The 26,523-nt window shown below is 41.8% G+C and overlaps 1 protein-coding gene across 1 annotated transcript in view; it reads right to left on the minus strand.

Moving 5' to 3' along the window:
* The window catches only part of CACHD1 (cache domain containing 1), a 113,201-nt gene that overhangs the window by 43,848 nt on the left and 42,830 nt on the right, over window positions 1–26,523 (minus strand). The window contains exons 3-4 of the mRNA XM_063343752.1: window positions 20,267–20,415; window positions 6,806–6,912 (exon numbers count right to left, since the gene is read on the minus strand). Of these exons, the coding sequence (XP_063199822.1) occupies window positions 6,806–6,912; window positions 20,267–20,415 (256 nt within the window). The remainder of the gene's footprint in view (window positions 1–6,805; window positions 6,913–20,266; window positions 20,416–26,523) is intronic.

Consider the following 26,523-nt stretch of genomic DNA (forward strand, 5'->3'; position numbering starts at 1 on the left):
TATTAAACTGCAAAGAAAAGCTTGGAAAAAAATTCCTTTAAAAGCATCAAAACCTTGGAAGAAAAAAAATGTTAAAAAAATCATAATCAATTGTATTTAATTACTTCCTTTTAAATACTGTCTTTCAGCAGGGTATGACAATCAACATTATCCATCCTACTGCAACAGAAAAAACTTAGAAAAAGCTAACACCCTTAGACTTTGACACAAATAAGGGCACCAAAGACCAGGCACACCACTACGGCTGAACTGCTGCTGCTTCACATGACTGCGCTGCCTCACGGGCTGGGGGGGAGAAGGGAGTATCCAACATTTAAATCCTCCTTTTAACATCTAGCCACTGGGATTTCATAGTTCTGGGGGTGAATCATGGAGGCTGTTTTGCTTTGTATAAAGAGGCTGTATTTCTGGTATTAAAGTTTTTGTTACGGGTTACAGCAGTTCAAAAAAGTGTATTTTCAAACCAAGTATTTCAACACTCATTTAAAGCCTGGATGAAACAACTTGTCCAGTTTAACTTCACCGACAGCACTAAAATAAATGAGCTTATAACTAAAAGGTTGGGTTTTTTTTTAAATCATCGCTTTATTAAAGATAAACTCATTCCCACAAAGGCCATGATTTATATTTATTTCTCCACAAGAGTATCTGGATTTAAAAGCGCTCATTTTCCCCGTAAAACAACTGGTTTTGAACCTCAAACAAACTCCTCTCTCTGCTGTTCCTCCTTTTCACAAAGTTCTGCTCGTGTTTTCCTTCAGCTAGGATGTTAGTTCAATAATACTCTCCCCTCAGACTACCAATTTTATCATCACACTACTTTTTTTTTTTTAATATTTTTTTTCCTTTTTTCTTTTTCCTATGGCTGCAGTAGACAATCTCCCAGCAGATAAACTGTGGCTGAAAAAGACATGCTTTTTCTTTTTAAGTGCACTTTTATTTTCCATCCACTAAAGCTGTAAGAACGCCCCGCAGAAATCCCCTCCTTTCTCAGTCCCTGCCAGGACACTCGGCAGCAGATGCTCTTTTTTAGCCCAAACTCACCCACCCCAAACTTTCCGCTCCACCAGTTGCTCACCTGTACCTTATTCTCTCCTCCTCCTTCCAGCAAAGCCAGCCTCGGGACAGGTTACACAATCAGAACACCCAAAAATAAAGCCACTGTAAGGCAAGTTGCCTTATAGCCTACAGCTAAAGGCTAAATTTGTCAAAATTACACCCTCGGCAGCACTAGCAGAAACGTGTGCAGGGCACCTCACTGGTCCTCGCTTTCCAGGCTCTATATGCTCCATCCGTGGTTCCCGTTTTAACTGAAAAAGTAATTTACTTTTTTCATTTTCTGGTCAGGTTCAGGTTATTTTCGCACACGTAAGAAGGTAACCATCTCCTAAGTATTTTGTATTACTGAGTACATGCAATGATTTTGCTCTTCTAAAATGAGGAGCATCGCCGCTTAACAAAGACCCAGCCTTGACATCACGCTACTTGGTGGAAGCCAAGAGTCCAAATCTTATAAACGCAGAAATCTTAGCGGAATGCCTTAATTCCAGACAGAGAGTGGGGATATAAATGGCCACCTGGGAACTGCCCAAGAGCTGGCATTGCCAAGACACACCAAAACCTCCGTCCCTTCCGCTTATGACGCAGCGCTATCTGACCCCGAATTCTGCTGCAGACAGAAAATTTGGAAAGTATTAACGTGAGAGTATTTGAAATGATCATTCTCCCTAATTATAAATATCTCACAAGGCAAAAAGGACTTTTAGAAAGAAAGCCCTATGTGATAGAGTTTATAAAACTTCAAAGGGAATGCGATATGATAACACTTAGCACTTCTAGATACCACTTTACATCTTCAAAGCGTAGTCAAATCATTAACTAATTAATCTTCAAAGAACAGCACAAACAGTCAGTGGGAAAAAAAAAGGAACTACTGAACATAATTGCTCATTATAAGAGAGTTCCTTTCAATCCCCCTCTTTAGCATTACATTTAGTGAGCTGCAGACCTCACGGTTCTCGCTCCACAAAAAAAGTTTCATTTTCTGTGCGACACACGTACCGCAGTTCTTCTCTGGTAAGTACCTCCATTAAAATCATCATCAGGAAGATACTTTAGTGTTCCCCAGAAATCCCAGCAGAAAGCGGATGTGTTGATTTTACAAGTCAAGACATTCTCTAACTCTCCAGACCTACAAACCTGATCCAGGATTTTCTGAGTCAAAGTGTCTTCTGGCCCGTGTGTTTTCCCCAGAAATAAAAGGCTCTGCAGCTCAAACCCAATTAAAATTCTGCTGATGGCATGAGCCAGGACGGAGCCCAGCTCTCTCCCTGGGAGCTCTTTTGACTCTGAAGGGCAAAGAAGTACAAAAACCTTTCACTTTAAGGAATGAGCCCAGCTTCCTTGATTTAAATGATTTGGAGGGGGGATATTAACTCATCTGCTCAAATACCTCCCAACTATTTAAACTCACCTGAGGTATCAGTTTGAAGTAGAGCAATGTAAGGAACATGACCAAGGCACTCCACATTTTAAATGATCAACACCTTGAATAAGGCTCAGACAAAATTTCTTGAGCAACTTGGTCCCATCTTTGCACGCTGCTGGGGAACAGCACTCTGCTAAAGCTGCCTGACTCGAAACAGACATTTCGGCACTTTGAAGGATGAGAAGAAGAGAGATTTACTGGTTCCTTGTTTATTAAAAAAGAAAAAAAACTCCAAGGAATCTTGATAACATAATGCACTGGCTCTGGGTAAGATTTTGTCATCTAATAAATAAAGGACTATTCATCCTAGCAAAGACAGATCTCTTAATCTAACTAACCAAAGCCTGTGATTCCATCTGAAGAATAAAGACTCTCTCCTTATCTATTTTGTAGTAATGGCTAAAAGTAATCCAAATGGAAAACTCAAGCCAAGATAAAACAAAACCTTTTCAAGACATTAAAAAAAAGTCATCTAGTATCAAGAAAACAAAAAAGGCAAATAATTCTTGGGGGCTGAGAGGAGAGGGGTATATCTATTTCTTTCTTCTTCCTCCCTTCCCCAAGATTAATGTTTATTTTCTCTTTGTATTATAAAAATCCAATAGAACACTGCAAAAAAGGCCTTCTTTATTTTTGAAAGTTTCATGAGCTCCGTTACCCGTCTCAACCCGTTGTTCAGATCAGAAGCTGAGGCTGCTGCCTGCAGCCAGGGCTCTCCCAGGCTCCGCTCCCATGGCTCGCCCGGAGTCTGCGGTGCAAATTCCATTCCCTTCCAACACCTCCAACCTCACCACTCGGATCCCACTTTCTTACGCTGCGTGCGGCACGGGCCAAGAGTAACATTTAAAGAATTGAGACTTGAGGGCAAACAGAGCAGAGTTTAAATTTATGTTTTGCTGAGAGCTTTTTATAGGCCGGATTACTTAAACTGCAAAACTCAAGCGGGAAAAGGGGAGATACTCACGGGATTTATTTATTTTTTTACTTTAAGAATGAAATGATCGACCCATTTGGGAAGAGGACCTGGCTGACGGACAGGCCAGGCTGGTTTTGGAAACTGGACAAAGTAGAGAAGAGCAGGGGAGGTCCTGCTGCTGGGCTGGAGGAGCAGAGGGCTTTCAAACCCTTCTCTAGGAGGCTGACGTGCTTGGGGACCTCCCCAACACGCTTCATCCAGTGGGAAAGCCTATATAAGGTGATTTTTGGGAAGCTGTGGCTTCCCATCCTCCCTGGAAATCTAAACGAGCAAAGCAGGAGAGAAAAAACACCAGCAAAACACTCAGATGTGCTAACAACTCTCAGGCTTTTTAGAACAGAAAAATAATTCAGGCTGAGGGAGAGCCTGAATGCGAAGTGCGACAGCTATTCCTCACTAGCTCTACGAGAGGACACTTACAAAAGAAGTAAGAAAAATATGAGATTAGAGGAACTTTTTTCTTCTTTGATCTTTATCCTCTTTCAAAGGCGGTTTTAGTTTGGAGCAATGAATGCACACAGGTAGATGTACTGAGAAACAGCCCCTGTGCAGACCAACTGCTCTGTCCTACGTGTGTCCTCTAAAGTAAGCGGCTTCACAGAACTAGGTCATTGCAGAAATAAGAAAAAGTCAAGAGTTTCAAGAGAGAGATGACACTAAGTAAGTACTTTTAAAAACTATTTCTAACCTGAAAGCCATCTTCATGGCTGTAAGGACATTGGTGCACTGACAGCACCCTGGCCTTCTGACCAAAACCGCTCCCTGGTCTGTTTATAGCCCTAGTCTGTCTCAAGCCAACTACTGTCTTAGACCATGGATTCCTTTGGGCAGAGACTGCTTTTTTGGCACAACAGGTCGTGGTCCATAACTACATGAGCAAGTGCTAGAGATACCACCAACACAATACCCTCCACCCACAAAACAAATACTCAGCCTCCTGCCCCTAAGCCTTCCCACATCCAGTTTATTCCAAAGCCCGCATAATTCTGCGGCGATAGAGGGACACAGCTTTGGACGTGGGCGATGTCCAGCTCCACGCCAGCGTGATTCTGCTCGACCCTTCTGGCCGCAGCCCTTCCCTGAAGCCACCCCAGTTTCCTGTGCTGTGGCTGGGGTGGTGGAGCTCACGTGGTTTAGATGTTCTCAGCTGAGGACCAGGGAGGGGAAGGTGGGAAATGTCATCTCAGAGACTTTCAAACACCTTGACACAAGGAGATGAGGACTAAGGCTATTCCTTGTAGCTCGCCCACAGAAAACTTAATTTCTTATTTCATTAGGTCCGTACCCAGTACCAACTTTTGTTTCTCAGATAAACCTGTTTCCACCTCATTTTTCTGCATCAATCCACTCTTTCCACTCCGTTTCTCTCTTACAGGCACTTTCTCACTAATAAAAAACCTCCCTCCAAAGGCTGCGTTTCTGAGAGCCGCTACCAGGGAAGCCGGAGGAGAGTCTGCTGTCAATAAATCCCGAAGCACTTCCCTGTTCTTACGATCACTCCAGTTCCCTCTCCTCTTCTGCTGCCCTTTTCTGCCAATGCCAGTTTTTGAAGCTCCTCCTTTCATCAGGAAGCTTTCAAGCTGGAGGCAAGGGAAGAGGAGACACTCAAGTCTCTCTGTCGAGCCAGGGCAGCAAGAAGCTCGAACACGCGCTCGCTTTGTTTCTGTGAGAAGTCAAACCAGAAATTTAAAAAACATTTAAGGGAAACTATAGCTTATGTGTTTTCCGCCACTCATGAAGAAGGACTATTTCTTTAATAATGTTTTTACCTGCATCTTCTGCGGTAGAAAAAGAATGGGGTTTTTTTTCCTACTTAGATAAAAACCGTTAAGTAATTCATTTAATGCTTTGCTTTTGTAACAGTGACAGAAAACTTGCTTTCAAAAATTATTTTGACTCATCAAGAATTGCACGTGATTTTGAACATTATTTTAATAAGTTGTTCGGTTGGTTTGTCTTTTTAATAAAGAGATAGCTTATGAGTAAAACAAAGCGCAGGGAATCATAAGCAGCGAACAAAGACTGCCTATGTTTAGGATGGAAAATACTACACAAATGATGGCCATGAGACGCACGTCAGGAAATCAGCTTCTCTGGCCAACACCTGCGTTCAAGATGTGCTATATGGGATGGAAAGGAACCTATGGGGACTGCTCGTTCTGCTTTTTAGATTTCACTAAGGCAGCATTAAGCAGGAATAATGCAAAGCTGTAAGAAGGGACACAGTAAGAGAGGCTGGACAGAAATTTGGGGTTCTTTCAGCCTATTTGTTGAAAGATACGCAAATGGTCGGTGCGTGGTGATGGTGCAATGGGAGGTCTGCCACTTCCTCAGTCAAGTTACAAAAATAAATCAGAATTTTATTCCAAAAGACACATGAGAATTAAAATAAATAAAAAACACATTCTCTCAAGTCTGCGTCACTTGTCAAAAAAAACAAACCCCAGAAACAAACCCAAAGCCCAAAACTTATGTCAAATGAAATCCACAACCAAAATCTCTCAAGTCTGCATCACTTGTCAAAAAAAACAAACCTAAACCCCAAAACACATTAAATGAGATTCACAACCAAGATTGATAGTGTACTCTAATTTAGAGCACTAAGGCATCATAAAAAATTGAAAAGCAAGGTGGAACAGCTGGATAAAAGTATGACTAAAAAAACCTGAAATTATGTATTATTTCAAGTTCATCAGGATGCAAAAAAAGAAAACCTTACTGCACCGCAGGACCAAAAGCTGAATTTTTCAGGGATAAGTCATATGTATTTTGGTTCTGAGCATATTTCTAGCTCTTTAAGTGTGTCAGGCAAATGCCCTGACTGTCAAGATGGAAATGCCCTGACAAGACAAAGAAAGGAAATATTTTACGATGTCCTTATATTTCGTAGCTTTTGCATATCGCTGCAAACACAGCCTCACATTAGCTGAACTCAGCTAAGAAGATCAGAGAAACTTCTTTGCATGGCCCCTTCAGCAGCTGACACTACTGATGCCAAAGCAGACAGGCCAAGGAAGGAAAGTGCCTTGGAAAAAAAAAAAAAAGAAAAAAGAAAAAAGAAATAAAAAGCGCATAAACCACAACAAAATTATCCATGGTAGGCTGGAATAAAATCTTCATGACATTTTTATAAAGTACTTAGACTAAGGGCATTACTTTAGGTATCATCTTTCAATCATGAAATCTCAAATTAAGAGCAGTGTGACAGTTTCAAGGAGAAATAAAAGCTTGTTGCTATGGCAATCAATGCTAATTCTCTATGCCAAGGCAATGTTAAAGTCTAACGGGAAAAAAAACCAACCCCATAACAAAAGGAAAATACCCAAAACTATACTACTTACCAGAATTTAAGTCTCGTCCAGGATTGAAGGCTCTGCTATTGACAGTGGTAGACAGTCTATCACAGCTAATAGTTCTAGAAACGTTGGTGTTAAAATTTCCATCAAATCTGAAATGACAACAAAAGGATTAGCAATCTAACACTATCGATTAAAGCTACACAGCATTTAGAACGGCGACGCATCTTTTTCAAAATTTCAGTGAAAAATAACTATTTCGGAAACTCCAACATTACACGTATTTTAAGCACCCAAGAAAAACCGAAACACAGAACTATGAGGGGTAAGCTCAGCACGGCTGGATTGCATCTGCTCTCTACAACGATATGGTGCATTTTCCTCCACAATATTCCTTGAAAGATGGGATCATAAGAGAGTGTTCCAGCCGGGGAGATGTGCGTAGCATCCAGACTTGCCATCAAGAAGTCTCTTCTCCTGTTGCCGAACCAAACTCTTCCTTGCTCGAGATTCTCTCACCAGTACTACTATTTCATCTTTCACTTTTCAAAAATGTATTCCAAGTGTCTTGCATGAAGAGGATTTCCTCTTTACGTCTTTACGAGAAAGATCTAATGGAGCAACTGTAAACCTGTTTTCTGTACCCAGACTTGAGGATTTGCACGCAAATAGCTGAAGGAACCTGACAGTCTGAAGTTTTGTGACGTTTTGGTTAGGTTAAATAATTCAAATACACTCATAACCCCACTGCAAAAAGTATTCCAGTGCATAGATCTAACGATAATAAAATATAATTAAACCAATGCCTTAACAAAATTTAAATAAAAAGGGTTTTAAAGGGTTATAAATAACTGGAAACACTTCTGAAACTTTCAAGGACTTAAATGCAGTTTTGTATCATTTACACAGGCCAAGTCTATTTGTTAACATTTTTGTGACCTTGAACATTTTGATGACAAATGACTTAGGGTGTGATTATTCTCGTACTTCAAAAAGCTATTTACTTCCTAGCAAAGAATTTTTCTACCGTCGACCTGTTCCTAAGAAACGACAACAAAGCACAAGCGAGGGCAGCATAACGTCCCGGCGTGGACGAAGAGCCTCCACCAGCCTTTCTGGCACAAAGCCGGTAGGAAACAAGTCTTGGAGAGAAACTGGGCAGAGCAGGGGTTTGCTCCGTACTGTCAAGACTAAAACAGAGCACTACACAAAAAAATCAGCTACATCAAAAGATACCAACCAACTTAATTAACGGCACGTCAACCACTGGATCAGATCTATACACCACCCACCCAGTGCCATTCCAACGCTTTCCATTTAGCTCAATGCACACTATATTTGTGTTTAAGGTTTTCTGTTTAGTTGCTTATTGCCAAGTGCACTGAATTGCTTAAATTGACGTTACATTTTTCTCACACGCACACGTATATGTACACATAGCAACACGCTCACACAGACGCACTATCACAGAGCGTAGGCCCAAAACGTTGCAAGCAAAAGCAGCTTGATAAACAAGCACCGCTCTTCTCGTTGAAGATTTTAATTACGAACTTGAAATCCATTAAGTTGTAAATACTTCAACAAATACGGAGCCCAGTAAGAATGGAATGGCACTGATTTTCTGGTTCTTTCCTTACAGAGTGTTTGCTGTAAGGGCTGGGGTTCGCAGACGCAAACAGACAATAAACCAATGCACTGCTAAATCATCCCCCTTAAAACAACAATTAGCAGAAACAAAAACCGCAGACAGATGGAATTGGTTACCACAAGGAAATTTCAAGTTATGACCACAGGAAGCAAGTCTTTTTAAGCAAACTAAAACTCTCCTAATCCAATATATTTTCTTTCAGCCCATTTCCAAACAATTTCATTCTACAGGAGGCAGCTGCAGCAGCCCCAAGCCAGGCAGATGCAGGATTTGCCGAGAGCCCCCACCTCTCAGTTCACGGGGGCCTTACTCATGGGACCTACGAAAACCTCTTGACTTAGAAGCGAAAATTAAGAAAAAGAAAAATATTTGTTAGTAGGCTTACGATCACCATCTCAGTATGTGACTGGATCCACTCTCAAAAATTTTAGCGTTACGAACCCAGGCAAATGCTCCTGGGAGGAGGCTGGGGCTCACCGCGAGCAGCTCTGCTGTTGTGTACCCAGGCCATGGCTTTGCCTTTTGTTCAGGATTCACGCCAGTACAGCCATAGTTAAGGTTGGGCTGATTTTTTTTTTTTTTTCTTTTTCACTTAAAGCAGAGGTTTAACTTGTGTTCTGAGTGAAGAGTACAGCACAGCCTTCTCACAAGTTTAGAAACTTGCCCTTCTAGCATACAAGTCATTTCCCAGGAACTTACTATTAAACTCCTTAACGATTTTTCTGAATTACAAATGAGTAAAATAGTCTTTTATGCAAACGCATAACAAAACCTCAGATGTTGATTTCCTTGGTCTTAACATCAGACTGAATTTTACGATTCCTGTAGAGTCACAAGAAGTCTCATTTTCCGTGGGTAGAGCTCATCGGACTGGAGGCTCTACTTGAAGAAGCTCTAATCAAACTGAATTTTTGAATATGCAAAACCTGATCATTATTGATTTCCAACTGCTTAATTTTAATATCTTCACTGCCACATAGAAATATCTATGAGAACATTGTCTCCTTAAAGGGGCACGGCTTAAAATTAGTTGAATCTATACCCATAAACACTACCTGCATCGGCATCCGACTGTGTTAGCCTGAAAGGAGATGAATGCAACTACCAGGGAGGAGTCAGAGCTACTGAGGCGCCAGCATTCTTTGATCCCTTCTCAGACACAGACTTGAGAAAACAAAACAAAACAAAGGAGTCATGTATATTTGGAAATAATTCACTGCCCTCCATACACTTTACAGTTATGTAGAATAAATGTAGTTTAAACATAGCTCTATCAATTTGATAATAATCAATATTATTAATACATATATATAAATACTAGGGAAAAAAAAATATTTTTAAGTTGCAAACCTTCTACCATATAGATGAAAATGTACGTGGAGAGTGCACGATTTCGCATCAGGGACACACAATTACAAACTTGCCTGTCACTGGAGAAACATCTTTAATTGTGGCGGCTGCTCAACACATCAAAACCACTCAACGACGAGCGAAGTGAAAAATGCCGTCTGCAGCGGGAACAAGCCCAGGCAGCTAAACTCCTTGCTCTACAAAAAGTACAGTGGGTTCCTTATTGGACACAGATGTTTGGGGCTTTTGTTAGTTTATCCAAAACAGCGTAATCAACAGCACTCCATCGGCGCTGGTGTTTTGATTCAAGACTTGGATGGGGCAAAGAGGTTTTGATGATCTGCTTTATCCTTGCTCTTCACGGAAGAGAGAACTGGATGGACAGACAGAGAGAAAGGTTTCCTGTCCTCCTCGTGGGACCCTGCACCCATCAGGCTGTAAGATCAAGAAGGGATGTTATGTCAGACACCGAAAGCAGCCAAACCGTGCTGGCGTGGAGCTCTGCATGGGCTCATCCACTCTGCCAGGAGCTGCTTGTTGAAATTATTAGCAACCTGCTCTCTGAAAACTCCCTCCACTGAGGAAAAGACTTGACATTGCACAGGAACATCATTCTCAGATCAAGCCTGTGGCTTTTCCTATCCCCATTAAAACGTAACCACTTCAAAAAATTACAGCTTCTACCAAGCAAGCAAAAATGTTGTTGATTTTTTTGTTGGGTAAAGAATCTCAAGATTAAGATTGATAAAGGATGGGTTTCATAAAAAGCGTGTTTATCTTTGGGCAAAACCAGATGGAGAAGAGCTAGAGATTGCGAATTAAACATCTCCATGCTAAAGAAATATTTCCGAGGAATATTAAAGAACAAACTCTGAGGGAAAGATAATGACTTTTCAGGATGTTAGCTAATTGTCCCAGTGCTCCCATCAAAATCTATTAGTGATGGCAACAGGGTACCTTGTTAGCAACTAACATTATTCATGTCTCGGAACACGAGCAGTAAATGCTAGGGTTTAATTCAAAATCATCTGGAAATCTTCCTCTCGATTGTATTTTATGCCAAAAGTCACCGCTCACCCTCACTCAAAGTGACACGTGCATCCTGACATGCAGTTCTCGCACTACTACTCGCTTTAAATTACCCAGCGGCGCAGTTGTATGTATCTTCATTCAAAAGGTTGAGTGCATTGCTACATCACTTCTCAGAACGCACAAAGCTGCCAAACCGAATTTCAGGTCTCTCAGGCAGATATTAATGTGGGGGTTCAAGCAGATGAATTCTGTATGCCTTCTAGGAAGGCAAAAATAAAGTTATCGCCCTCAGCCGCCCCGCCACGGGCGCTCCTGCAGCCCCAAACCCATCGCCACGGGCCGAGGGGATCAGGGTTTCGGCTACAAACACCCCATTTACATTGCACTTTCTCTTGGAGCGTGTCAGAGCACTTTAATGCAAAAGATCAATAACGTCCTTCAGCTTTTCTCGGTAAGCAAATATGATGTTACCCATCAGGAAAATGAAGACATAGATGCTGAAATACTCTGCAGCAGAGCTGGAAAAGGAAAGCAAGAAATCACTGCCCCTGAGCCCACCCCTCCTTTCTCCTGCTACAGCACACAAGTAGCAAAAAGAGAATACAGTTAATGGGAAAATGATATAAATAAAATATGCAGAACAACAACTACTTTAAACTCCATAAATTAAAGACCAGCTCTCCAACTGACCTGTCATCCTAGAGCAAGGACTGCTCCAGACTGAGCTATGTGGGATACCTACCTCAAATCTCTTTTTGGGCGCAGTTTGCCTTAAAACTGACTTTTTGCACCTTGCAATGGAGGGCATTTTTAAAGCGTGTCTGGTTCTATGATACAAGGACCTCGAGAAGAGACCAGCTCCTATCGCAAATGTACGTCCTCACAAAACCACGACCAGAAAACGGACAAATTTACATTGCAATATTTGCAATCATTTTAACGACACTGGAGAATTTTCCATGTACTTCTTTTGGGACCCTCTAAGTTGTTTCAATTAAGAATATGGTATTAGCCTATTTGGCAATCTTCACCATTAAAGCAACAATTAAAACTAAAGTCTCAACCCTGCCATGTGGCATTTACATTCCTGACTGTAATCACTAGTTTTACCTTTCCTACCACTAATTTATACCTTCCACGAAACACAAGTTTCAAACTGTACAAATCTTCCCATCCCTTGCTTTGGTAGAAGTTAAAACCCCCAAAATTTTACTATTTTACTAAATTAAGATCTGCAGACGTGCATCGATCGCCACCCTTTCTTGCACAAAGGCGACTTAATTTTTACCGGTGCCTCCCCCTTTTGCCAGCAGCAAGACTACAAGGTGGCCGATAACAGCGATGGCTGACGGCGGTCTCCGTTGAGGCTCCAAACGTTCTAGGTGGTAACACCACCGCCAACACGTCGTGGTTTAGGCCGAAATAGCTCAGTTGGGAGAGCATCTGTCTCATCATTGGCCAATTCAGCCCAAACCATGACAAAGTCCTCCAAAATCCTTACCAGAAAAACACACCAGAACCTGTATTTAGATGTAATTAAGTTTTGTACTTCCTTAAACAAGAGGAAAAGGCATTGGCTGAAATTTAGTTTCAAGACAGGCCCACTCCCCCCATCCCCCCTTTCCCTCTAAAAAGCCCTTCCTTCTGGATTCACTTTAATGAACAACCGATCGAAACTGCATCCCGAGGGAGCAAACAGAGCCGCGACTCCCACTTTGATCTCTTCCCCATGGAGAAACGCGCTCCCTGCCCAGCTTGCAAGATGTTCATTTGATTGACGTTCGCTCTGATGTGCAAACCGCTTTGAACTTCAGACATTAAATTCCCATCAGGCCGCGCTCATTTTTATTCTCCTTCAACAGGATTTACAAGCAGGAGATCAGCAAGTGTAGGAGATAAAATAAATTTGCAGCAGCTTTGAATCTTACATCAAAACAGCGCTCAAGTGAGCTCCAATTGGATTTCGTTCGGCCTGAATTTACAGTGTAAATCAACCTCTTTTGTACAGTTTCAGTTTAGGGAAAAATGAGGGAGCTGCGTATAAAAACGACACTCGAGCGGCTTCTGAGGGGTTCTCATTGTTTTGAGACTCATTTCTTTCCCTCCCTTTCCGTTCATCCAAATTTAAAGTTGATTTTAGTATGCAAATGGAATTACATAAGTTCAATGAAAATTCAGCATTTCCTTTGAAATTCACAACTAGGCATGCTTTCTTGATTGTAAGGCAAGATCTTCACTCGTACTTTACATAATTAAATAAATACTTAAAGATATGGTTCCCACTGCATCTAAACAGAACGCTGGAAAACAATGTTTTTATGAATAAATTCAACCAAAAAAGCAGCTACTGAGGATTCAGTTCAGTTTCTTCTGGCAAGGCACAGAAGTTGTTCCAATTATTTCAACTACTGCTTGAAGTTGTCAAAGTATACTTGCTCTCAGACATAAAGGAAGTGTATTATTGGAAGGAGGACTGCAACCCAGTAACACAAACTATTCCAAAAACCACTTTTTCATGAGGAACTCGGCCACATTTACGAAGTAAAAGCAACAGTCCAAGAGGGCAATTTCCTAAATGCCTGCTACAGTTTATGGACAACTCAAGGTCACGCCAAGACTCGCACTATGCACACTCCCTACATTTTCTAGAAACCCACATGCGTTACTGTAGTCTGATACCCTGCAAGAACAGCAAATAACATCTTAAATTTCATTTAGTGTGGCCCACCCACTTCTCCTTTGGAAGTGCAGCTCTTCAGATATTGCGGCAACTGAAGGAACTGCATGGGATTCCCGTTATCTCCCACTTAACTGCTCGGAGAGGAAAGATAAACACTGAAAGAGCTGCGATAAAATTGAACTGCATTAGCAAATATTTAACCATCTGTTTAAAAAAAGAAAAAAACCCAACAGACCACTTCTGAAGGTGGTATCAGAGTCAGGGAGTAAATGATTTTCAAAAATAGCTTTGTAAACTCACTGATTCAAACAGCTCTATTAATGTTTGTAACGCAACACTGCCAAGTAGTATGTTTTACCAACAAATATTTCTCCACTCCATCTCCTTTCACAAATTTAGATAAATGCATTCCCGAAGCTCTTATCAGCATAGTTAAATAAAGAACAACAACAGATATCCAGCTGCCTTGAAACATATATAGATATATATGTTATATAGATATTAAGATAGATATTAGGAAGAAATTCTTGGCTGTGAGGGTGGTGAGCCCTCTGGCCCAGGTTGCCCAGAGAAGCTGTGGCTGCCCCATCCCTGGAGGGGTTCAAGGCCAGGTTGGACGGGGCTTGGAGCAACCTGGGCTGGTGGGAAGTGTCCCTGCCCAGGGCAGGGGGTGCCACTGGGTGGGCTTTAAGGTCTCTTCAAACCCAAACCATTCTGTGATTTTATGATATGTGAGCAGCAGAAGCAAGAGTGTTAATGAATGGCAACGCGCCTGTAAACGTACGTTTTTTGGAGACCTATGACAACTTTCCGTAAAAGCTATCAGTGAAATACATATCAGTCCTCCAGGGTAGAAGCAAAGAGAAAGGGAGACGTTTCCACCAGCACACATGCGTATTCCTGTCCCATCTGCAGGTGTAGGGTTATCAGGGGACCATGGTCGGCCACACCACCCCTCACAGCAGCAAGGCACCATGCCAGGCGGCTTCCCAGCGCTGCGACTCTGCCCTTCTCTCCCCGCTCAGGTCCCAGTCCCAGGGAACTCAAGGAAACCATTTCCTACCTTCTCTCCCAGACACACAAGTACATGAAATCCTGTAGCACAGCAGAGCGTGATGGGTCTTAAAACTGGGCAGGAGCGGAGGGGGATTAAGAGTGGGTTAGGGAAGATTTTTTGTCTCCCTTTAAAAGCATCATCTCTTTTTTTGTTGGAAAAGCTGCACAGGCAGCTGCGTGTTTCCTCACAACTGCATCTGAATAAGAAGTTATAGCTTCTTTTTCTTTCTGGAAGGTAATCTTACTGCAGATATGCAGGGCTTTGCTAAGAAAACCACTGGAGTGTGCTTTGTGGCACCAATTCTGTAAAGTACATACTTGCAACTGCATCTTCACGTGTACTTATCGTGTCAGCGTAACTTTAACTTACCCAGCAGAAGTGGAACTATATAAAGCTACTTCTGGAAGTCTCCTACAAGAGCCAGCTAGCATCAAACACAGCTTCTCGTGAAAAAGGCATTTTGAATACTTAAATATTACACACATTATCAGACCTACTCTTTCTTTTTGTGTGGAAAGACTTTGATTTTCTTTCATCTGCAAATATTCAATATAAAACATCTACTTGATCTACAAGTTGCCATCCAGTCCAAGACCACCTTTATGAAGAAAGCTATTTCAGTTGCCATTCACAAGTCAGATCACGCAGACCTGCAAAGTTACAACCCCACACAAACCTAATGCTTCCAAACCTGTTTCCCAAAACTCATTTCTTAAGTCCCTATTTAGACACTTTTCACGACGGACACATATCCCGTAAGTTCCCACTGAAGGTGCAGGGAAGCTGCAGGTGCTCAGTACTTCTGATAAATAAACACTTTCCCCCACCCTCTTGCTGGCACTCTGCTACAGCCCCATCTGCACCCCATCAGGCCGTTTCAGCTCCAAGACTTCCTTCCTAACAACCTACTGAGGGCTTTGTCGGGAACGAAGCATCTCAGGCATGACAAACAGGAGACACCGTCTTGTACACAAAGGTATCTATCCTCTTAAGAAGGAAGATACTTTAATTAAAACACTGTCTGGTAAAGAACCTGGAGACAGCATGAAATCTGTTTCTCGTGGCTTCTTCAGCAGCCTTTCTTAGTGAGGAAACACAAAGCTCTATTTTTCCAGCAGGGATTTCTTCAAGGATTAGAAGATGCATGTCACTTGACATCCATTTTCCTTATCTGCCATCAGTTTACCCATCCGTTTCGCTAAGAGCCCGGAGCACTTTATCCATATTAACTCTGTCTGTCTGGTTGGAGGGATGCCATGGGCTGCCTCTTCTCAACTGCTTTGGGCGCTCCCTCCACGCGGCACAGCCCTGGGAAAAGGAGCAAGGCTCCAGGCTCTGACCCTACGGACACAAATATCGCCCAGATGGTAGGGCAGATACTGGGTCTTCGTACCATCCACTTCTGAGTCTCTCCCTCCACTGCCATCTTGTTTCCTCCGTTCCCAAACCTTGATTAAGTAAGAACTGAAAATGCAAACGGCTATATCTGAAGCAAGGAACAGCAAAAACTAAAGAAAAACACATACCCCCTGCTCTGTTGCTCCAATTTAGCGCTCCACCTCTACTTAGCAGTGCTTGCATATATACTTAAGCGTATGATTAATTTCCATTGACATAAGCACATGTTTAAATGCTCTGGTAAACCAGATGAGCATAAGCGTATGATTAAGCGTTTGTTGAATTAAAAAAAATCCCTTGGAAGAGTCCCTTTGCCAAAACCGCTCAATAGCCACCAACTGCACGGCCTCGTCAAGTTGCTTTTGCATATTCTAATTTATTTATTTTCCCCACTTTCCAAAACAAGGTAGTTCCATTGCTCAAACCTACCTTGGTGGGGAGAACTAATACGTGATTGCTAGCACTTCGCACTAGTTAGGCCAGTACACGTTGGGTACAACCTAGCAACAGCCAGGCTGTTAATTTTAATCCAGAACTCGTTACCATGGACTGGAACCACAGTCACGTGGAAACGTACCCAGTTTGGGCTCTTCGCTGTAAAAGCCAATACCACATAGTAGCAATAAAATAAATCTTGTTTTCCTTGGCATATCTCACTACCCAACTAAATGAGTAATTTAAATGCTAAATTCATTTTCTATCCCCGTTCGTGCTTTGTTAGTCCTGTTTCATATCATTTCTTTATAGTCACCAGGTGTGGTATTCTCACAGTTTATCTCAAGCAACACGGCAAACTGTCTTCTAAGCCAATGCTCGGATCTTCAAGATAAATACAAGCAAATACGAAGCCCCACATGGCTAATTTTGTTAATGCTAACCACAAATATCAACTAAATAAAGATACCAAGCCATTAAAAACCCTTTAAAATAAATCCTCTCTCTACACAACAGTTCATCATCTCTACTTGACACAGACTGTAAATACCTTCCCACGTTATTTTTCCAAAACAAACCCAAACGTGCTGCATTCCTAAAGCAATGTCACTAAGCCAGAGCGCGGTGTCAGAGGCTGATGGAGGAATCGCTTGACAACATGAAGTGCCCTCATCTACAAACGTCATTGTGCTTCTAGAGGGCAAACACCGTGTGATAAACAACCTTAAATATTGTGGGACAAGCCTTCAAATCTACCTTAAAAATACACCCTGAAGATAATGTGCTTCTGACACTCTTCTTGCACCTAATGTTTACTCAAGTGAAGAGGCCACATGACGAAAACACCTCCCTGCACCAAGAAAAAGAATACTCAGAGTTAAGCAGTTGGAACACAAATATTTCACAACCCTCCTGAAAGAAAAACCATAGCCCCAAGGACACGCACATTTTCAAGGTACAATCTAAAGCAAAGTATCTCCTGAAAACAGCAAATACCACAGACAAATCTGTGTCTTTTTCAACGTGACCTTTCCTACAGCAGCAGCTAATAAATGCTCTAAACCGAACTATTCTAATTGCTGTTGCTCTAAGTCTAGCACTCTTCTGCCCAACGCTAACACGCATTTTTTAAGCATCAAGGATAAGCTGTCACCGGCAAAAGCACGCCTAACTTAACTTCTCACAAGTGCATAGCTGGACCAAATTAGTCCAAAAAAGTAAAGGTGGAAGAGTTCAAGTAAATCAGTAGCCTTCAAAATATGATCACAGTATCCAGGTGGGAGATAACTGTGTCTTGCGCTTTAAAACCTAATTCCTAAATCCACATTCAAACACTGATACATGTGTTCCTGTTCCCTAAAATCTGACCATTAAGATATGTACCTTAACTTCTAGTGTTTTCTGTCAAAAATCTCAGTCTATTTATTTCCCTGGACAACAACAAAAAAGCTACTGGTGGTTTCTGATACATCTGCCGGCAAAGACACTCGCCCCGCTCACCATTTCCTCCCTTTGAACCAGGCCTAGAAGTGACGAAGGGAGAGAAATGGGGATGCTAACGAGCAAGGAATCTTTTAATTTTTATGGAGAGCTTCTGCTTGAAAAGAAATGTATCTCATTTTGGCATTTCTATTAAAAAGGAATCTCTCTCCTGGAGAGGCAGGGAGACAAGGACAGGTTCTGAGGCAGCTGTCGACGCTGAGCAGGGGCATGGTGTGAGGTGCCCTCCTGGCATTTCAGGAACCACCTCCTGCCCCTGTGAACCGTTTCACTTCCCCCTTTAGCAGGCTTGTGTCAAACATAAGACCTAATAATGCCACCTTGGATATCTACATTAGCTTTTTCCCCTGACATTTTTAACCAAATTAGGGAGTATCCCAGAAGGGAGATGTCACAGAGAAGGAAAATGAACGGAAGAGCAGCAGGCAGGAGGGGCAGAAGGGGGAGAAACGACAACCGAGGTGATGGCAGAAGCATTTAGGCAATGGGCAATTAACAAACCATGGCACCAATAACAACTCTGAAGTTAAGTTTCATAAGAAAAAACACGTTTTTACATTCTTTCTTTGTATGACTTGCAGACAATTTCCTAAAGACAGCAGTGGTCAGATAAGCCCCCGTTCTTCAACCAGAAATACCTGACCATGTCTTGCCGAAACTCTTTCTGGAAGGTCCTGCAGACTCATAGACTGGTCTGCTAACCACTTAAGCAGATTTAATCTTATCAAGCCAAGTAATTAAATAATGAGAATCATCTTGTACAGCCCGAATAAGGAGCTCTGCAAATAGAATATTCACCTCTGCTTTGCCAGCTGTGACCTCCGGTTCTGTTATTAAAACACTTACTGCGAAGGATCCTTACACAAGTCCACCACGGGCAAAGAAATTTCTAAAGGACTTCCACACTAAGTCATTTTGGAGGACAAAGTGAAAGGAAATTCATGAAAGTTTCCAGACTCAGAGCAGACCTGTCATTATTTTTTTATGAAAAATTACGTAATACTGACAAAGGGGTTATGAATGTCATTCCTCCTTCTCTTCACCCCTTGCTTGGAAGGCGTTACTGCTGGCTGGTGGTTCCTGCACAGAGAGATCAGAGGGCAGAAAGATTTTCATCCTCAACTAATTCTTGACCTTTCTACTAACGCTGCCAACAGCCTGGCTATTTAGCACCAGATGTGCCAGCACTGCACGTCGGCATCTTGTCCAGTAGGAACTGCACTGAGACCACTACATCTACGCACAACCCAACAGTGAGGTGCCCCTTTCTTTGGAGCCACCTGAGGCTTAGCCCTATCGAGATTTCTTACTTTCACACCAACCACAATAAGCACGAAACAAGCAAGTGGCCTTTCTCTCCAGACGCAGATTCATACCGCCTATTTCAACACGGCCCATATTTTAAAACCTTATATAAACACAGGTTAATGCCATACTTCAGCCGAGATGAACGCTGTCATTAAGAGAAGAGCTGTCTTACAGTTAGATTGCAGAAAACTTTTTTAATATTTATCATCCAAATTACTTTCCTCTCTCTAAAATGTTTTTAAATCAGACTGAGATCTAAACATGAAAATACACGCTGTAACCAAGGTTTGCATTGTATAATAAACGGCAAGAAAGTTACTCTTGTTCTTCTCTAGCACATATGGAAGTGTTTAAAATGTTGATTGTTTAGAACAAATTATTACACTGTTATTGGAAAAATCAGACCTTCTATCACACCTTCCTGCAATTAGGAAACCCAGAGAAGTTTCTGCAAATACGCAGCATAATACAACATGATGAAAGACAAACAGATTGGATTTAGACTATTCAAAACTCTTGTCTTTAAAAGCAAAACAAATTAAAAATGAACAAATTCACTTTCCAGGCCATGTACTCTATTTCTGCAAATCTCTCTGTGTATCAAACAGCAGCATGTCAACCTGATTAAACTGCAATGCAGTATTTATAGCATGTGATGTACTGACCAGCTCGTGATTTTGGTTACTGTACTTCAAAGGGGGGAAAAAAAAAAAAAAAGAGTCCCATGACCAGCTTCAGAAGAGTTATTCAGGGCAAGCAGTGTCTCAACGCAAAAATGCTATCTTGGACATAGACAAGACTCATTTTGTATAGAAGACTATTCCATGCAATTAAGGGTTGAACAATTTTTTTCCCATTTTTTAAATTTTGCAGTCCATCAGAGCTGAGTCCCAGACCTTGTTTAAAGCTCCTCGTTAACCATTGGTGTAGTAGAAATGTAAGTGAATACGATGACAAGATAAGGAGCACCTGTGGAGTAGCCTTCCCCCCCTCTTTCAGAGTTACCAAGTGGCAGAAAGTACAGGTTATTTTACAAAGAGAAACTTTCACCTTTTTTCTTCACATACTAAACGACAGCGTAAGTACTTTAATACTTACTCCATCATAGACGGTGGAATTGTACAGCAGTCTTGGATTGCAGTCAAGGGCGACGTGAGATGAGCAGTATATGATGCTTCCACTACTTGCTTGTTACGATTCACAACATCCAAGTAACGGTTAAACTTCTCACGAATTTTTTTTGCCAGCTGGAAAAAAAAAAAAAAAAAGAAGAAAGATGAAAAATAGGCCAGTTTCTCTGTATTACCGCGTTCCTTGTTAACTTGAATGGAAAGTAAAAACTGCACGTGTTAGAGGTAACTGTTGTCTGCTTTGCTCACTGTACTTCTATTTTGGTGGCTGAAGCGCTGTGAAGTCTCCTAATTAATGATACCAGTCACAGAAAGGAGCATATACAGAAAGATAAAATACATTTACCACTGAGCAATGGGTACTTGAACATCCAATTTTGCAAGAATGAAAATGAAATTTCCATTATATCAAGTTCCCTTTCATCAAGGCCCGACACCTGGATGTGACTGTACCTCTGCTACTGGCTTACCACTGAAGCTCTCCGGCGTGATGCTCTTGCAAGGCCTGACAAAGCCATGACAGAGACTAAAATAAACAGGCCACAAGTCAATTTAACGAAGCTTTATAAATGGACCCTTAAGGAAAGCCCAAGTAACTGTATTACAGAAGACCTCACCGACAGAGAAATCTCTTACTGGTTCCAGCGCAAACACCCAAGAGCACATCACAGTGCAGTGAATTATTGAAGGGAACAGGCTCAGGATCCAGGCAGCCTCCTCAGCCAGGTGGATCTGCGCAGAAGCATTTCACAACTGCTCTCACATAGTCCTCCTCATTGCAATTTGGGCAAAATAAGCCATTCCAGTTGTTGCTTTTTTACTTCGTGTTTTCTGCTGCTTTCCTGGGGGGCATCAGGGGCTTTTGGCTGAGCATTTTCCAAGTGATTTTCTAAATCGATCTAGCAGCTCACCGTGGCTAGTCGTAAGCTACAACAGCTTAACTACAGACTTCAAATAACAATAATCTGTAATTGACATTATAATAAAAAGAAAACAATGACAACTGTCTCCCACAGGTGAAATTCTTCCACGAGCTTTTTGTTGCCAGAGTTCCTTCTGATGAAGGCAGCCCTTTATAAATCAGGACAAAATTTAGAGGTTAGACTATTACTTGTAATCGTAGATGATTGAATTTCTCTCCTTTCAGAAAGCGAAAACAAACAGACTGTCATCCCCCTCCTGGCAATTCTCAGGCCTTTAAAAAAAAAAATAAAAAATTAGAGTGCCTAACTTCAGAAATAGCAAATTGGGTATTTTAGCCCTTCTCTTTAAATGTTTCTTAAAAATAAAATAAATGAAAAAACAAGTCAACAAATTTTTGCAAACAAATACTTCTGAGCTCTGCGTCGGGGCTGGCTGGTGTGCGATTTGAAGGCAGGGATGCGCCCGGGCTCTCTCCGTGCCAGGCAGATCCAAGGCTGTCCGATGGTACACGGTGTCACCAAGGGACACATCCCAGGCCTATTGAAGCTCCTCTGCTGCCCACTAAGAGCTCACTTGTCTCTAGCTCATTAGGCACTTCACGATGAGCCTGACTAATTAATGACTTTGGAGAGGAAAATTGGAAGGGAAAAACTTGTGACTGTTATTTGAGCAAACATGACAGTAAACACAGTTACTGGGAAACATTAAGTTTCACAAGAAACATTTACTGAGACTTTCGCTCTCGGTCTTTCATTTAAAGTAAGAAATTAATGAAATGGATCAGGCACACACAAAATTTGCTCTGGCACATTCAGCGTCCTTTTCACATTTAAGTGTATTACACTTAATCATCCGCCAGACGCATCCTAAGTGAAAGGGAATCATCTCTGAGCAATATACTGCAGTGTTGGATACTGAGAAATATTGCATTTTGCATTTCTGCAAACTTTTTTCAGAGCTGAAGTTGCTCGTTAATTCCTAACACTCATCTCTGCTGCTCCCTGTGTGCTCCAAACTCCCCGGGGATGATTTAATGGCACCGCTACACTTGTGCGCTGAGAAACGCTGTCGGTTGTTCCAGATCCCCACGACCGACAAATGTCTTCCCTAACTATTATTAACAGGACATTTTATCATGATTTACTTGGTTATGCGAATAACAAGGCCCACACCGATAACAGCAGCGCCTTCGCCTCCATTGTTCCCAGCAAATGCTGCAGCTCAACGACAGGTCTCCTAGGAGCACAGGTTTTAATAGGACCTTGCCCAAACGACTTGCAGAATTATACCTAATTAGTTCTGTAGAATGATTTATTGCCAAGGCACCGGAGGACTACTAATGGTCTCCTCCATGTTAGGCATGCAACACTATTAAATCGCTCCCAGTTGTTAGATAATAAGCTGCTGGGTAATTTCTGTTTTCTGGTAAACTTTTTTTTGTGTCCCACTGTACTCCTCAAACGTGTCCTGAGAAGCGTATTCTTCTGCAGGGTCTCAAACATACACAAGCCAAATTTCCTAAGTCGAAGCACTTAAGTTTCATGGTTACAAAGTTCCTCTCCTGGTTTGGGCAAATGAAATACCTGTGCTTAAGCGCTACGGAAACCTGTACACTTCTTTCTTGGTTTCCCTACCTGAAATCACAAAAAGCGGAGAGAGCTTAAGTTCGCTGAAAAAAAAGGACCACACAACCATCATTAGCTGTAACAAAACGACCACGGAGCATCAGACCAAAAGGACTCTCGTTTGGAATCGCCGCTTTTCTCTGATAAATGAATGCTGTACAAGATGAGGTTTCGGTGTTGATGAGTTTTCACCTTCCAGGTTGAACGACAAAAGCACCCCACAGCCTTTGAATTTTAGCCTGCTGTGCGGAGTCTGAAGATCTGACAAATCTGTTTTTCAGAAGAGCCCGTACCTCAGAACCTGATAAAAAGCAAATGTTTAGTACCTAAACTGTATCTCCCATCAAAAATCCTCTGAACGGCTCAAAGTCATTACATTACTTTTATTAAACGGGATCCAACACTTCAGCGGGGGCAGAGAGTCAAGTGCGTGTCAGCAGCAAGGGACCTGAAGCCTCCCAGAGCTACACAGACGTCTATTTTCTGCCCACGGACACAAGCACGGTTGGAAGAACTGAGTTTGTCTAATCTGAAGAACCCTAAAAATACTGCCCTTTGATAGCAAGAGAACGCTCCCCACAATCAGAACCACTTTAAAACCAGCTAACTCCAAAAAGTCACTTTCAATTTTCCATTGCAAGTTTATGACAATGAAGAAACCACGTTAAGAACCTACGGGTAACAGCAATCAGCCGAAGAATTACTAAAAACAAACGGTTCCAATTCATCAAATCGAGATGTACAATCCAGATGAAGCCTAACAAAACTAACACAATTTTTCTTCCGTAGCTGGGCTTCACTGGAGCATAAAAATCCATGACAGTGAACAAGCATTCCAGCTCTCGGCAATTAAAATAACAGCAAAAAATAATACACATTTCAAAGCTCCTCGTCTCTGCCCTGCGTGCCCATGCATGGGTGCACACTCACTTCATCAGCTCCGAAACATTATTCGGTTTGCGAAGCGATGCACGCAGTCGCTAGAGACTGTCAGAATAAAAGCTGCGGGCTTAAATCAGCTTCTCCTTTTCCTAAATAATAAACTAAAATCTTTAAGCAAAAGATGACTATTTTTCCCAACGCACACCCTGCTTTTTTTAACCTGCCCAGAGCTGCGCAGCCATTGCGTACCGACGGCTGCGAGACCCACGCCGCACTGGTTACAAACCCTCAAAGCTACAGAAAGAGAGACTACAAATAATGAAAGGACAGAGCACTGAACTCTGAAGCCATCCTAACGTAATCGTTTAAAACATTTTTAAGGCAAAATGGAAAATTGCATCCCCAGTCAGGCACATAAAAGGGGCAGGGAGCTGACATCCCACGCTCGGGTATACCCCTGGGTAAGTACCAAACGTGACAGACGTTTCCTGCTCCCACAGAAATGCTCAAATTCACCCATTTTAATGGGGTCTAAAATAAATCTGGATACCTTGAGATTGACATAAAATGCTACTATCCTCGCGTCAATTCTCAAAGCGTTCTTCACCCCACTTTAAAAACAAAGGGGAGGGGAGGCTTCCTCTCATCTCTTTTCAGATTTCTGTATTTTCTCCTCAATTTTAAGGAACCAAATAATGAGAAATGAGTGCCTGCTCCAAACAATACAGCCATTAGCTGTGACTTATTTTTTTTTTTTGCCTTTTTTTTTTTTTTCTTGGCAGTTGGCATGCAGCCAAAGCATTTCAGTTTGCAGACAGGTTGGACGGTACCACCTGTTTCTATTACCGCAGCACCCATGGGTAATGCACTTCAGTTGTCACCATCTCCACTGACAACCTTTCATCACAACATCAGTGAGTTCCTCTAATTTTCCCAGAGACATTTTCCTCATTTGCATAGTTCCCTCGAGCCTTTTTTTTCTTTTTTTTTTTTTTTTTTTTTTTTTTAAAGCTTCGTTCCCCTCAAAGCTCCACGGCTCTGAAGTCTTGCCTTTTCAGGGAGCACTGAGGGAAAGCAGAGCTCCAAGGTGAGGTTTTATCTCTGGCTGTATCTTGAAAGCCAAGGTATTTTTAATGTTTTCAAGACTGTATATAAAATATGCGTCAATGAGGCTGACAGGCATGGATGCCATAACGACTCACAGACAGGGGTTTAACACTACCAGGCTGCTTGAAAAGTGCTGCTTACACACTGTAGACTTTAGTTAGTATTTTTATTTTTAAATCCCCTCTGTGAACCAGAAGAACCTGGAACAAAAGTACCTTTCTTCAACAGCCACCAGGCACTTCTCCCGCTGCATCACAACGCTACTGTGAGTCCACAGATTCCTATATTTATTTCCTATATTTATTTCCTATATTTATTTCCTATATTTATTCCTAACCTGCTTGGGTCTTGAAGAAACCACTGCTTCTGTACAAACCCAGAAGAGCACAGAGGTCAAGCAGGTCTCATAATCTGGTTCTATTAGAAACAAAACGGCATACCTGTAAAAAAAAACGTGTTTTGCCTCACAGTTCTGTTCCTGAACCTCCCAACTAACTAACTTTGACTTCTTAGCAGCTCCTAGCAGATTTATACGGAACTGATTTTCCAGGTTATTATTGCTGGTTTTATGGCTGATAATTATGCTCTGAATGAGCTAGAAGGAAGAGGAATGACAGCCTTTAGCGCTCAACCCAGGAGCTGCATGGAGAGAAGGATACATTAAACAAGGAAAAAAATTAATGACAAAAGGCATGTCTCGCTGCTTGTGCATTCCCTTATTCTAAATTTAAATCCTCCCTCTGTCCCTGTCCTTCCCAGCCTTCAAACAGGAGTGAACATTCCCAGGAATATTCCAGCAAGGTGATTTTCAGCTGACGCATGCATATTTAGAGTTGACCATCCGAACTAATTCATTTAATTACTTTATTTGCTACCGCTTCTTTCCCCAGCATGCATGGACAGACAGAAACAGAAGAAGTGATTATGAATTTCTCTCTGCAGAGATGTCGATGCTGCTGCGCTCCCAATTTCTCTGCCAGAGTTCAGCGCATCCAGACTTTTCTGCATGAAGCTGGTAAATACGCTCCTGCCCAAGACTCTGTCACTGTCCCCTCTCCTCCTCGAAGCCCAGTTTCATGTTCTCCATACTTGTAAAACCAGATGTCTGGCGGGACGCTGAACACACACTGACGTCCTTGAAAACAACTAATCTAGATTTCCCCCCAATAAAACTAATCATTTCCCACTTTATTTATATCACTAGTTCACACCACTTAATTTTCATATTGTACACAAGTTCTCTGATATTGAAAGACCTTACAGTAAAGGAATCCAGGTTATTTTTGGCAATCGCCATCCAATCTTTAACAACCTATTCAAAGCAAAGAAGGTTTTATCTGTTACGTACAACAGTAATTCTATAACTCTGGACCTTAAAAGTGTAAGCAGTTTAACGTCAAAGGGTAAACCACTCCTCGTGTGCCATGAAGAAAGCCAAGAGAATTAAAATAGCTGGGCCTGAAGGCCAACAGCTGCAGTTTTTCACTTTCACAACAAACTGAAAGTCATTATTTACACAGTTTGGTATATTGGAGGAAAAAAAAAAAAAAAAAAAAGACATCCCCCACAACAATCCAGTGGTCTGCCAGAACAAAATCCCAGCTGACATAAAACTGTAATTAATTGCCTTTGGGTATCAGTTGCTAAGAAAATGTTAATGAATGACAAAATCAGGAATGAGCGACAG

Source organism: Chroicocephalus ridibundus, chromosome 8 (genome assembly GCF_963924245.1).
Source record: "Chroicocephalus ridibundus chromosome 8, bChrRid1.1, whole genome shotgun sequence".
NCBI classification, from domain to species: Eukaryota; Metazoa; Chordata; class Aves; order Charadriiformes; family Laridae; genus Chroicocephalus; species Chroicocephalus ridibundus.